We start from the raw sequence: 14,371 nt of genomic DNA on the forward strand, positions 1-14,371 counted from the left end.
AATGGGGCTGTGGGTTATACACTGGGAGGCAATGGGGCCGGAGGTTATATACTGGGGATCAATGGGGCTGGAGGTTATACACTAGGGGGCAATGGGGCTAGAGGTTATACACTGGGGGGCAATGGAGCTGGGGGTTATACACTGAGGGGCAATGGGCTGGAGGTTATACACTGGGGGGTAATGGGGCTGAGGGTTATACACTGGGGGGCAATGGGGCTGAGGGTTATACACTGGGGGACAATGGGGCCGGAGATTATACACTGGGGGCAATGGGGCTGAGGGTTATACACTGGGGGGCAATGGAGCCGGAGGTTATACACTGGGGAGCAATGGGGCCGGAGGTTATACACTGGGGGCAATTGGGCCGGAGGTTATACACTGGGGGAAATGGGGCTGGAGGTTATACAAATGGGGGCAATGGGGCCGGAGGTTATACACTGGGGGGCAATGGAGTTAAACAACAGGGGTGAAGGACAGGAGGTTATACACTGAGGGGCAATGGGGCTGAGGGTTATACACTGGGGGGCAATGGGGCTGAGGGTTATACAGTGGGGAGCAATTGGGCTGGGAGTTATACGCTGGGGCAATGGGGCTGTGAATTATACACTGGGGGTCAATGGGGCCGGAGGTTATATACTGGGGATCAATGGGGCTGGAGGTTATACACTAGGGGGCAATGGGGCTTGAGGTTATACACTGGGGGGCAATGGAGCTGGGGGTTATACACTGAGGGGCAATGGGCTGGAGGTTATACACTGGGGGGTAATGGGGCTGAGGGTTATACACTGGGGGGCAATGGGGCTGAGGGTTATAAACTGGGGGCAATGGGGCCGGAGGTTATACACCTGGGGGCAATGGTGCTGGAGGTTATACACTGGGGGGGCAATGGGGCTGAGGGTTATACAATGGGGGGCAATGGGGCTGGGGGTTATACACTGGGGGCAATTGGGCTGGAGGTTATATACTTGGGGGCAATGGGGCTGGGGGGTTATACACTGGGGGCAATGGAGCTGTGGGTTATACACTGGGGGCAATGTGGCTGGAGGTTTTATACTGGGGGGCAATGGGGCTGGAGGTTATACACTTGGGGGCAATGGGGCTGGGGGGTTATACACCGGAGGCAATGGGGCTGGAGGTTATATACTGGGGGGCAATGAGGCTGGAGGTTATACACTTGGGGGCAATGGGGCTGGGAGTTTTACAACAGGGGTGAAGTATCAAAGATTATACACTGGGGGCAATGAGGCTGGTTGTTATACAGTGGGGGGCAATGGGGCTGTGGGTTATACACTGGAGGCAATGGGGCTGAGGGTTATACACTGGGGGGCAATGGGGCTGAGGGTTATACACTGAGGGGCAATGGGGCCGGAGGTTATACACCGGGGGGGCAATGGGGCCGGAGGTTATACACTGGGGGCAATGGGGCTGAGGGTTATACAGTGGGGGACAATTGGGCTGGGGGTTATACACTAGGGACAATGGCGCTGGAGGTTATACACTTGGGGGCAATGGGGCTGGAGGTTATTCACTCGGGGGGCAATGGGGTTGGAGGGTATACACCGGAGGCAATGGGGCTGGGAGTGATACAACAGGGTGAAGGATCGGAGGTTATACACTTGGGGGCAATGGGGCTGGGTGTTATACACTGGGGGGCAATGGGGCCGGAGGTTATACACCGGGGGGCAATGGGACTGAGGGTTATACACTGGGGGTCAACGGGGCTGGGGGTTATACACTGGGGGGCAATGGGGCTGGGGGTTATACACTGTAGGGCAATGGGGCTGGGGGTAATACACTGGGGGCAATGGGGCTGGGGTTATACATTGGGGCAATTAGGCTGGGGGTTAAGCGCTGGGGTAATGGGGCTGTGGGTTATAGACTAAGGGGCAATAGGGCTGGAGGTTATAAAGTGGGGAGCAATGGGGCCAGAGGTTATACACTGGGGGGCAATGGGGCTAAGGGTTATACACTGGGGGTCAACGGGGCTGGGGGTTATACGCTGGGGTAATGGGGCTGGGGGTTATACACTGGAGGGCAATGAGGCGGGGAGTTATACACTGGGAGGCAATGGTGCTGGGGGTTATACAACAGGGGTGAAGGACATGTGGGTTATACACTGGGGGGCAATGGGGCTGGGGGTTATACACTGAGGGCAATGGGGCTGGGGGTTATACACTGGAGGGCAATGAGGCGGGGAGTTATACACTGGGAGGCAATGGTGCTGGGGGTTATACAACAGGGGTGAAGGACATGTGGGTTATACACTGGGGGGCAATGGGGCTGGGGGTTATACACTGAGGGCAATGGGGCTGGGGGTTATACGTGTTATGATCTGCTACAAGCACTAAGGAAAGACAGGAGATCTGTCCCTACAATAAAACTAAACTGGATCCCTACGATGTAACGGGGAACCTGATCCTGCGATCAGACCCGCTAAAGTCCTCGGCTAGTCTGAACGAAGACCTATAGATGCAAGGCAGGGATCCCTACAAGAACTAGGGACTGGGATAAAGTTGGACACCTCCTAGCAGAAATTGTAGCAGTAAAAGACAAACACACAACATAGAACATAAAGGTCCGAAGACCTAGCAAAACTAACAGAGAAAGGTAACAGAGTACCAAGCTAGCTCAAGAGTAGAAAATACAATGAAGTCCAGCAAGGCCAGGAGGGCGGAGCCAGATTAAATAGGCAAAAATGGTCATGTGACCAGCAAACTAGAAAAAAACCTAACAGGAGAGTTCTAACAATACGCTGGGGGCAATGGGGCTGGGGGTTATATAGTGGGGGGCAATGGGGCCGTGGCTTATATAGTGGGGGGAAATGGGGCCGTGGCTTATAGACTGGGGGACAATGGGGCCGGGGGTTATACACTGGGGGGCAATGAGGCTGGAGGTTATTTACTGGGGGGCAATGGAGCTGGAGTTTATATACTGGGGGGTAATAGGGCTGGGAGTTATACAACGGGGTGAAGGATCGGAGGTTATACTCTGGCGGGCAATTGGGCTGGGGGTTATACACTGGAGGGCAATGGAGAGGCTGGATATTATACACTGGAGGGCAATGAGGCGGGGAGTTATACACTGGGAGGCAATGGTGCTGGGGGTTATACACCAGGGGTGAAGGACATGTGGGTTATACACTGGGGGGCAATGGGGCTGGGGGTTATACACTGGGGTTGAGGGACCGGAGGTTATACATTGGGGGGCAATGGGGCTTGGGGTTATATACCGGGGGTGAGGGACCAGAGGTTATACACTGGAGAAAAATGAGGCTGGAGTTTATACACTGGCGACAATGGGGCTGGGGGTGAGGGACCAAAGGTTATACACTGGAGAACAATGAGGCTGGAGTTTATACACTTGGGGCAATGGAGAGTCCGGATATTATTCACTGGGGGGTAATGAGGCTGGGGGTTATACACTGGATGGCAGTGAGGCCCAGTGGTAAACACCTCCATTACACCAGGACATTATATGAGGATGCTTCCATTATACACGGCTTTATGTAACAGTGCGGTATATAAATCAGATTGTGAAGACACAGGGTCTCCCGTGGGCGTAACACTACTCAGACAACACAGGGTGAGGGTAAAACAGCGTGGCAATACTTTACTGAACCACAAAGCGGACAATAGACACATAGAACAGTCCCAGCAAATACCCAAGATGGTGCAACATTACAGTCTCACCCTTCCTCCTCTGCCTGGGATAGAACAGCTGCAACTTTGGAGACTTCCAGGACCGACTACCTCAACCAGTGGCCCCCTGCTTCTGGTGTGCCCCCACAGAGACAAGGTAGTGGCAAGCTTAGGAAGCTATCAGTCCATAAAGGTACAAGGCCAAGAGACCTGAGGGCCTCACCCTGGCCTCTCCGAGAGTTTCCATGGGGCCAGATGACCGGTGGGTCCCTCCTGGCAACCCTAAACAACATATCCATAGGGCCAGGTGACGTTCTCGTCACACCCTGGTCTCCCCAAAATGTATCCATGGGCTCTCTGATGGTCAATGGAGCAGATCCGAATCTTTCCAGTCAGGGCCGTACCCTTAGGCTAGAATCATATAGAATACAAATCTGTGAGTCTTTCTGACTCTCCTTGATTCTCTGTCCCAAGTCTGACTGGTCCAAAAACACATGTCCCTTCTGCTTCTCTGGGCTCAGCCCCTTGAATGCAGACCTGCTGTCACCCTCCCCCAAAGCTCAGTGTACATTAGTGGAGGTATCTTTCTCAGGTCGACCACATCACCTGGGTCTACATGTGAGACTCCCTGTGGTGAAGGCTCCGCCGGATCTTCTTTCAACACTTACACAATTGGCCTAGACGATTTTTGAACAATGGATAGAGGCTCCTGAGATACTAATGGAATGCTGGACACTTAGAAGTTACATTAGTGTACATAAAGTGACGAGCAAGCAGAACATTAATAAAGCACAGCCAGCAATCTCTAATAAAGCACAATAGTGTATTTCTCTTGGATTAACAAATCTAATCGTCTGGCTAATTAAGATTTTACGCTGTATCGTCACACAGATATTCTGTGCACTTCTCATACAAGGACTGTGATATCAGACAGAAATTTTATGCTCAGTAAATTGTATAATATAACGGATTGTGGAGCTATGATTTGCCTTTGTGTAAGATGGCGCGGCAGGAGAGACCCTGTTACTAAGATCAGCCAGACTTATGTGCGGCTACACTGATGTATGACATGTAGTGATATTATACCAGTATACGGCTCCGGTACAGCAGCTATATGGGATCTCATTGCACAGAACCAGTCCAGGGAGTCATGCACACACGGCATTTATATTACCCGTTCATGTTACAGCCCACAGAATGGTACCGGGCCCAGTCTGGATGGTAAAAGCAATAAATGTGTATTTCCTGCATTATTATCCTAAATAACAGGAGGTTACAAACCTCATCTGAACAAATGAAACCGCATTCATTGTGCACTCACCAATTGTACGGGAGTTTCCCATCTCTCTCCAAAGTGGCAAAATTGATGAATGTTCCAGCCCCACATTCCCTAGAGAAAAACAATAATACGCTGAAAAAAGCGGAAAACACAGCGAGCGATACACTGAAGAACACACTGAATAAAACGGCAGACACAGCGAGCGATACACTGAAGAATACACTGAATAAAGCAGTAGACACAGCAAGAGATACACTGAAGAACACACTGAACAAAGCAGTAGACACAGCAAGAGATACACTGAAGAACACACTGAACAAAGCAGCAGACACAGCAAGCGATACACTGAAGAACACATTGAATAAGATGGCAGACAAAGCAAGCGATACACTGAAGAACCCACTGAATAAGACGGCAGACACAGCAAGCAATGCACTGAAGAACCCACTGAATAAGACGGCAGACACAGCAAGCGATGCACTGAAGAATACACTGAATAAAGCAGTAGACACAGCAAGCGATGCACTGAAGAACACACTGAATAAAACGGCAGACACAGCGAGCAATACGCTGAAGAACACACTGAATAAAACGGCAGACACAGCGAGCAATACACTGAAGAACACATTGAATAAGATGGCAGACAAAGCAAGCGATACACTGAAGAACACACTGAATAAAATGGCAGACACAGCAAGCGATACACTGAAGAACACATTGAATAAGATGGCAGACAAAGCAAGCGATACACTGAAGAACACACTGAATAAAATGGCAGACACAGCAAGCGATACACTGAAGAACACACTGAATAAAGCAGCAGACACAGCAAGCGATACACTGAAGAACACACTGAATAAGACGGCAGACACAGCAAGCGATACACTGAAGAACACACTGAATAAAACAGCAGACACAGCAAGCGATACACTGAAGAACACACTGAATAAAACAGCAGACACAGCAAGCGATACACTGAAGAACACACTGAATAAGACGGCAGACACAGCAAGCGATGCACTGAAGAATACACTGAATAAAACGGCAGACACAGCGAGCGATACACTGAAGAACCCACTGAATAAGACGGCAGACACAGCAAGCGATGCACTGAAGAATACACTGAATAAAGCAGTAGACACAGCAAGAGATACACTGAAGAACACACTGAATAAAGCAGCAGACACAGCAAGCGATACACTGAAGAACACATTGAATAAGATGGCAGACACAGCAAGCTATACACTGAAGAACACACTGAATAAAACGGCAGACACAGCGAGCAATACGCTGAAGAACACACTGAATAAAACGGCAGACACAGCAAGCGATACACTGAAGAACACACTGAATAAAATGGCAGACACAGCAAGCGATACACTGAAGAACACACTGAATAAAGCAGCAGACACAGCAAGCGATACACTGAAGAACACACTGAATAAGACGGCAGACACAGCAAGCGATACACTGAAGAACACACTGAATAAAACAGCAGACACAGCAAGCGATGCACTGAAGAACACACTGAATAAAGCAGCAGACACAGCAAGCGATACACTGAAGAACACACTGAATAAAATGGCAGACACAGCAAGCGATACACTGAAGAACACACTGAATAAAGCAGCAGACACAGCAAGCGATGCACTGAAGAATAAACTGAATAAAGCAGCAGACACAGCGAGCGATACACTGAAGAACACACTGAATAAAGCAGCAGACACAGCAAGCGATACACTGAAGAACACACTGAATAAAGTGGCAGACACAGCGAGCAATACGCTGAAGAACACACTGAATAAAACGGCAGACACAGCAAGCGATACACTGAAGAACACACTGAATAAAGCGGCAGACACAGCGAGCAATACGCTGAAGAACACACTGAATAAAACGGCAGACACAGCAAGCGATACACTGAAGAACACACTGAATAAGACGGCAGACACAGCAAGCGATACACTGAAGAACACACTGAATAAAACAGCAGACACAGCAAGAGATACACTGAAGAACACACTGAATAAAGCAGCAGACACAGCAAGCGATACACTGAAGAACACATTTAATAAGATGGCAGACACAGCAAGCGATACACTGAAGAACACACTGAATAAAGCGGCAGACACAGCGAGCAATACGCTGAAGAACACACTGAATAAAACGGCAGACACAGCAAGCGATACACTGAAGAATACACTGAATAAAACGGCAGACACAGCAAGCGATACACTGAAGAACACACTGAATAAAGCGGCAGACACAGCAAGAGATACACTGAAGAACACACTGAATAAAGCGGCAGACACAGCGAGCAATACGCTGAAGAACACACTGAATAAAACGGCAGACACAGCAAGCGATACATTGAAGAACACACTGAATAAGATGGCAGACACAGCAAGAGATACACTGAAGAACACACTGAATAAAGCGGCAGACACAGCGAGCAATACGCTGAAGAACACACTGAATAAAACGGCAGACACAGCAAGCGATACACTGAAGAACACACTGAATAAGACGGCAGACACAGCAAGCGATACACTGAAGAACACACTGAATAAAACAGCAGACACAGCAAGCGATACACTGAAGAACACACTGAATAAAACGGCAGACACAGCAAGCGATACACTGAAGAACACACTGAATAAAGCGGCAGACACAGCAAGAGATACACTGAAGAACACACTGAATAAAGCGGCAGACACAGCGAGCAATACGCTGAATAACACACTGAATAAAACGGCAGACACAGCAAGCGATACATTGAAGAACACACTGAATAAAATGGCAGACACAGCAAGCGATACACTGAAGAACACACTGAATAAAGCGGCAGACACAGCAAGAGATACACTGAAGAACACACTGAATAAAGAGGCAGATACAGCGAGCGATGCACTGAAGAACACACTGAATAAAATGGCAGACACAGCAAGCGATACATTGAAGAACACACTGAATAAATTGGCAGACACAGCAAGCGATACACTGAAGAACACACTGAAAAAAGCGGCAGACACAGTAAGCGATACACTGAAGAACACACTGAATAAAACGGCAGACACAGCGAGCGATACACTGAAGAACCCACTGAATAAGACGGCAGACACAGCGAGCGATACACTGAAGAACCCACTGAATAAGACGGCAGACACAGCAAGCGATACACTGAAGAACACACTGAATAAAGCGGCAGACACAGCGAGCAATACGCTGAAGAACACACTGAAAAAAACGGCAGACACAGCAAGCGATACACTGAAGAACACACTGAATAAAACGGCAGACACAGCAAGCGATACACTGAAGAACACACTGAATAAAGCAGCAGACACAGCAAGCGATACACTGAAGAACACACTGAATAAGACGGCAGACACAGCAAGCGATACACTGAAGAACACACTGAATAAAACAGCAGACAAAGCAAGCGATACACTGAAGAACACACTGAATAAAGCAGCAGACACAGCAAGCGATACATTGAAGAACACACTGAATAAGATGGCAGACACAGCAAGAGATACACTGAAGAACACACTGAATAAAGCGGCAGACACAGCGAGCAATACGCTGAAGAACACACTGAATAAAACGGCAGACACAGCAAGCGATACACTGAAGAACACACTGAATAAAGCGGCAGACACAGCGAGCAATACGCTGAAGAACACACTGAATAAAACGGCAGACACAGCAAGCGATACACTGAAGAACACACTGAATAAGACGGCAGACACAGCAAGCGATACACTGAAGAACACACTGAAGAACACACTGAATAAAACAGCAGACACAGCAAGCGATACACTGAAGAACACACTGAATAAAACGGCAGACACAGCAAGCGATACACTGAAGAACACACTGAATAAAGCGGCAGACACAGCAAGAGATACACTGAAGAACACACTGAATAAAGCGGCAGACACAGCGAGCAATACGCTGAAGAACACACTGAATAAAACGGCAGACACAGCAAGCGATACATTGAAGAACACACTGAATAAAATGGCAGACACAGCAAGCGATACACTGAAGAACACACTGAATAAAGCGGCAGACACAGCAAGAGATACACTGAAGAACACACTGAATAAAACGGCAGACACAGCAAGCGATACACTGAAGAACACACTGAATAAAGCGGCAGACACCGCGAGCGATTCACTGAAGAACACAATGAATAAAAAGGCAGACACAGCAAGCGATACACTGAAGAACACACTGAATAAAGCGGCAGACACAGCAAGAGATACACTGAAGAACACACTGAATAAAATGGCAGACACAGCAAGCGATACACTAAAGAACACACTGAATAAAGCGGCAGACACAGCAAGCGATACACTGAAGAACACACTGAATAAAACGGCAGACACAGCAAGCGATACACTGAAGAACACACTGAATAAATCGGCAGACACAGCAAGAGATACACTGAAGAACACACTGAATAAAGCTGCAGATACAGCGAGCGATGCATTGAAGAACACACTGAATAAAGCGGCAGACACAGTAAGCGATACACTGAAGAACACACTGAATAAAACGGCAGAAACAGCAAGCGATACACTGAACAACACACTGAATAAAGCGACAGACACATCGAGCGATACACTGAAGAACACACTGAATAAAGCGACAGACACAGCGAGCGATACACTGAAGAACACACTGAATAAAACGGCAGACACAGCGAGCGATACACTGAAGAATACACTGAATAAAACGGCAGACACAGCAAGCGATACACTGAAGAACACACTGAATAAAGCGGCAGACACAGCAAGCGATACACTGAAGAACACACTGAATAAAACGGCAGACACAGCAAGCGATACACTGAAGAACACACTGAATAAAGCAGCAGACACAGCAAGCGATACACTGATTAACACACTGAATAACGCGGCAGACACAGCGAGAGATACACTGAAGAATACACTGAATAAAGAGGCAGACACAGCGAGCGAAGCACTGAAGGAAACACTAAATACAGCAGCAGACACAGCGAGAGATGCACTGAAGAATACACTGAATAAAGCGGCAGACACAGCAAGCGATACACTGAAGAACACACTGAATAAAGCGGCAGACACAGCAAGCAATACACTGAAGAATACACTGAATAAAGAGGCAGACACAGCGAGCGAAGCACTGAAGGAGACACTGAATAAAGCGGCAGACACAGCAAGCGATACACTGAAGAACACACTGAATAAAGCGGCAGACACAGCAAGAGATACACTGAAGAACACACTGAATAAAATGGCAGACACAGCAAGCGATACACTGAAGAACACACTGAATAAAGCGGCAGGCACAGCAAGCGATACACTGAAGAACACACTGAATAAAACGGCAGACACAGCAAGCGATACACTGAAGAACACACTGAATAAATCGGCAGACACAGCAAGAGATACACTGAAGAACACACTGAATAAAGCTGCAGATACAGCGAGCGATGCACTGAAGAACACACTGAATAAAGCGGCAGACACAGTAAGCGATACACTGAAGAACACACTGAATAAAACGGCAGAAACAGCAAGCGATACACTGAACAACACACTGAATAAAGCGACAGACACATCGAGCGATACACTGAAGAACACACTGAATAAAGCGACAGACACAGCGAGCGATACACTGAAGAACACACTGAATAAAACGGCAGACACAGCGAGCGATACACTGAAGAATACACTGAATAAAACGGCAGACACAGCAAGCGATACACTGAAGAACACACTGAATAAAGCGGCAGACACAGCAAGCGATACACTGAAGAACACACTGAATAAAACGGCAGACACAGCAAGCGATACACTAAAGAACACACTGAATAAAGCAGCAGACACAGCAAGCGATACACTGATTAACACACTGAATAAAGCGGCAGACACAGCAAGAGATACACTGAAGAACACACTGAATAAAGCAGCAGAAACAGCGATAGATACACTGAAGAATACACTGAATAAAGAGGCAGACACAGCAAGCGAAGCACTGAAGGAGACACTAAATAAAGCGGCAGACACAGTGAGCGATGCACTAAAGAATACACTGAATAAAGCGGCAGACACAGCAAGCGATGCACTGAAGAATACACTGAATAAAGCAGCAGACACATCGAGCGAAGCACTGAAGGAGACACTAAATACAGTGGCAGACACAGTGAGCGATGCACTGAAGAATACACTGAAGAATGCGGAAGACACAGCAAGCGATGCACTGAAAAATACATTGAATATACTGATAGACACAGCAAGCATTGCACTGAAGAATACACTGAATAAAGCAGCAGACACAGCGAGCGATACACTGAAGAATACACTGAATAAAGCAGCAGACACAGCGAGAGATGCACTGAAGAATACACTGAATAAAGCAGCAGACACAGCAAGCAATACACTGAAGAATACACTGAATAAAGCAGTAGACACAGCAAGCGATGCACTGAAGAATACACTGAATAAAGCAGCAGACACAGCAAGCGATACACTGAAGAATATACTGAATAAAGCGGCAGACACAGCGAGAGATGCACTGAAGAACACACTGAATAAAGAGGCAGACACAGTGAGTGATACGCTGAAGAATACACTGAATAAAGCAGTAGACACAGTGAGTGATGCACTGAAGAATAAACTGAATAAAGCAGTAGACACAGCGAGTGATACGCTGAAGAATACACTGAATAAAGCAGCAGACACAGCGAGAGATGCACTGAAGAACACACTGAATAAAGCAGCAGACACAGTGAGTGATACGCTGAAGAATACACTGAATAAAGCAGCAGACACAGCGAGCGATACACTGAAGAATACACTGAATAAAGCAGCAGACACAGTGAGTGATACGCTGAAGAATACACTGAATAAAGCAGTAGACACAGCAAGCGATACACTGAAGAACACACTGAATAAAGCAGTAGACACAGTGAGTGATGCACTGAAGAATAAACTGAATAAAGCAGCAGACACAGCGAGCGATACACTGAAGAATACACTGAATAAAGCAGTAGACACAGCGAGTGATACGCTGAAGAATACACTGAATAAAGCAGCAGACACAGCGAGAGATGCACTGAAGAACACACTGAATAAAGCAGCAGACACAGTGAGTGATACGCTGAAGAATACACTGAATAAAGCAGCAGACACAGCGAGAGATGCACTGAAGAATACACTGAATAAAGCAGCAGACACAGTGAGTGATACGCTGAAGAATACACTGAATAAAGCAGCAGACACAGCGAGCGATACACTGAAGAATACACTGAATAAAGCAGCAGACATAGCGAGAGATGCACTGAAGAACACACTGAATAAAGCAGCAGACACAGTGAGTGATACGCTGAAGAATACACTGAATAAAGCAGCAGACACAGCGAGAGATGCACTGAAGAATACACTGAATAAAGCAGCAGACACAGTGAGTGATACGCTGAAGAATACACTGAATAAAGCAGCAGACACAGCGAGCGATACACTGAAGAATACACTGAATAAAGCAGCAGACATAGCGAGAGATGCACTGAAGAATACACTGAATAAAGCAGCAGACACAGTGAGTGATATGCTGAAGAATAAACTGAATAAAGCAGCAGACACAGCGAGAGATGCACTGAAGAATACACTGAATAAAGCAGCAGACACAGCAAGAGATACACTGAAGAATACACTGAATAAAGCAGCAGACACAGCAAGCGATGCACTGAAGAATAAACTGAACAAAGCAGTAGACACTGCGAGTGATGCACTGAAGAATACACTGAATAAAGCGGCAGACACAGCAAGCGATGCACTGAAGAATACACTGAATAAAGTGACAGATACAGCAAGCGATACACTGAAGAACACACTGAATAAAGCGGCAGACACAGCGAGAGATACACTGAAGAATACACGGAATAAAGAGGCAGAGACAGCGAGCGAAGCACTGAAGGAGACACTAAATACAGCGGCAGACACAGCGAGAGATGCACTGAAGAATACACTGAATAAAGTGGCAGACACAGCAAGCGATACACTGAAGAATACACTGAATAAAGCAGCAGACACAGCAAGCGATGCACTGAAGAATACACTGAATAAAGAGGCAGACACAGCGAGTGAAGCACTGAAGGAGACACTGAATAAAGCGGCAGACACAGCAAGCGATACACTGAAGAACACACTGAATAAAGCGGCAGACACAGCAAGAGATACACTGAAGAACACACTGAATAAAATGGCAGACACAGCAAGCGATACACTGAAGAACACACTGAATAAAGCGGCAGAAACAGCGATAGATACACTGAAGAATACACTGAATAAAGAGGCAGACACAGCAAGCGAAGCACTGAAGGAGACACTAAATACAGCGGCAGACACAGTGAGCGATGCACTGAAGAATACACTGAATAAAGCGGCAGACACAGCAAGCGATGCACTGAAGAATACACTGAATAAAGCAGCAGACACATCGAGCGAAGCACTGAAGGAGACACTAAATACAGTGGCAGACACAGTGAGCGATGCACTGAAGAATACACTGAAGAATGCGGAAGACACAGCAAGCGATGCACTGAAAAATACATTGAATATACTGATAGACACAGCAAGCATTGCACTGAAGAATACACTGAATAAAGCAGCAGACACAGCAAGCGATACACTGAAGAACACACTGAATAAAGCGGCAGACACAGCAAGCGATACACTGAAGAACACACTGAAGAAAGCGACAGATACAGTCAATAACACTGGGGATAAATCTCGAACATAGTTCGATTTTTCTGCTGATTTCAAAACTGTGGTTAGTTTTCTCCTCTCACGTCAGGTTTTTGCTCTACAGCTTATCTTAACGTAATTACTCTAGGTTGGATCGAGGGTCTAGGTACAGTGGGAAAAATAAGTATTTGATCCACTGCTAATTTTGCAAGTTTTCCCACCTACAAAGAATGGAGAGGACTGTAATTTTTATCGTAGGTCACTTCACCTGTGAGACAGAATCTAAAAGAAAATCACATTGTAGGATTTTTACATAATTAAATTGGATTTTATTGCATGAAATAAGTATTTGATCACCGACCAACCAGGGAAGGAGTCCTGAGGAGATAATTTGCATATTCCCACTGCATTTTGGGGTAAGAGAAGAGTCTCCGTGAGCTCAAAGAACACTGGATTTTGGCTGTTGGAGCTGAAAAGAGGATATCGGTAAACCAGGGGAGGAGTCCTGAGGAGATAATTTGCATATTCCCACTGCATTTTGGGGTAAGTGAAGAGTCTCCGTGAGCTCAAAGAACACTGGATTTTGGCTGTTGGAGCTGAAAAGAGGACATCGGTAAACCGCGCGCCGGTAGGCGCGCGCATTTTGAAGCTTTTTTTTTAAGCTTTTTTCACTGTTTTCATAACATATCAACAATAAGAACATGGAAGAGTCCAGG

At 46.9% G+C, this 14,371-nt stretch overlaps 1 protein-coding gene across 2 annotated transcripts in view; it reads right to left on the reverse strand.

Moving 5' to 3' along the window:
• PTPRO (protein tyrosine phosphatase receptor type O) overlaps positions 1 to 14,371 on the reverse strand; it is a 621,455-nt gene that overhangs the window by 223,288 nt on the left and 383,796 nt on the right. For both annotated transcript variants that reach the window (XM_073650602.1, XM_073650601.1), the window contains exon 16: positions 4,960 to 5,028. In XM_073650602.1, the coding sequence (XP_073506703.1) occupies positions 4,960 to 5,028 (69 nt within the window). The remainder of the gene's footprint in view (positions 1 to 4,959; positions 5,029 to 14,371) is intronic.

This window comes from Phyllobates terribilis, unplaced genomic scaffold (assembly GCF_046119375.1).
Source record: "Phyllobates terribilis strain yellow unplaced genomic scaffold, ASM4611937v1 Scaffold_10__3_contigs__length_209671492, whole genome shotgun sequence".
In the NCBI taxonomy this organism is placed as follows: domain Eukaryota; kingdom Metazoa; phylum Chordata; class Amphibia; order Anura; family Dendrobatidae; genus Phyllobates; species Phyllobates terribilis.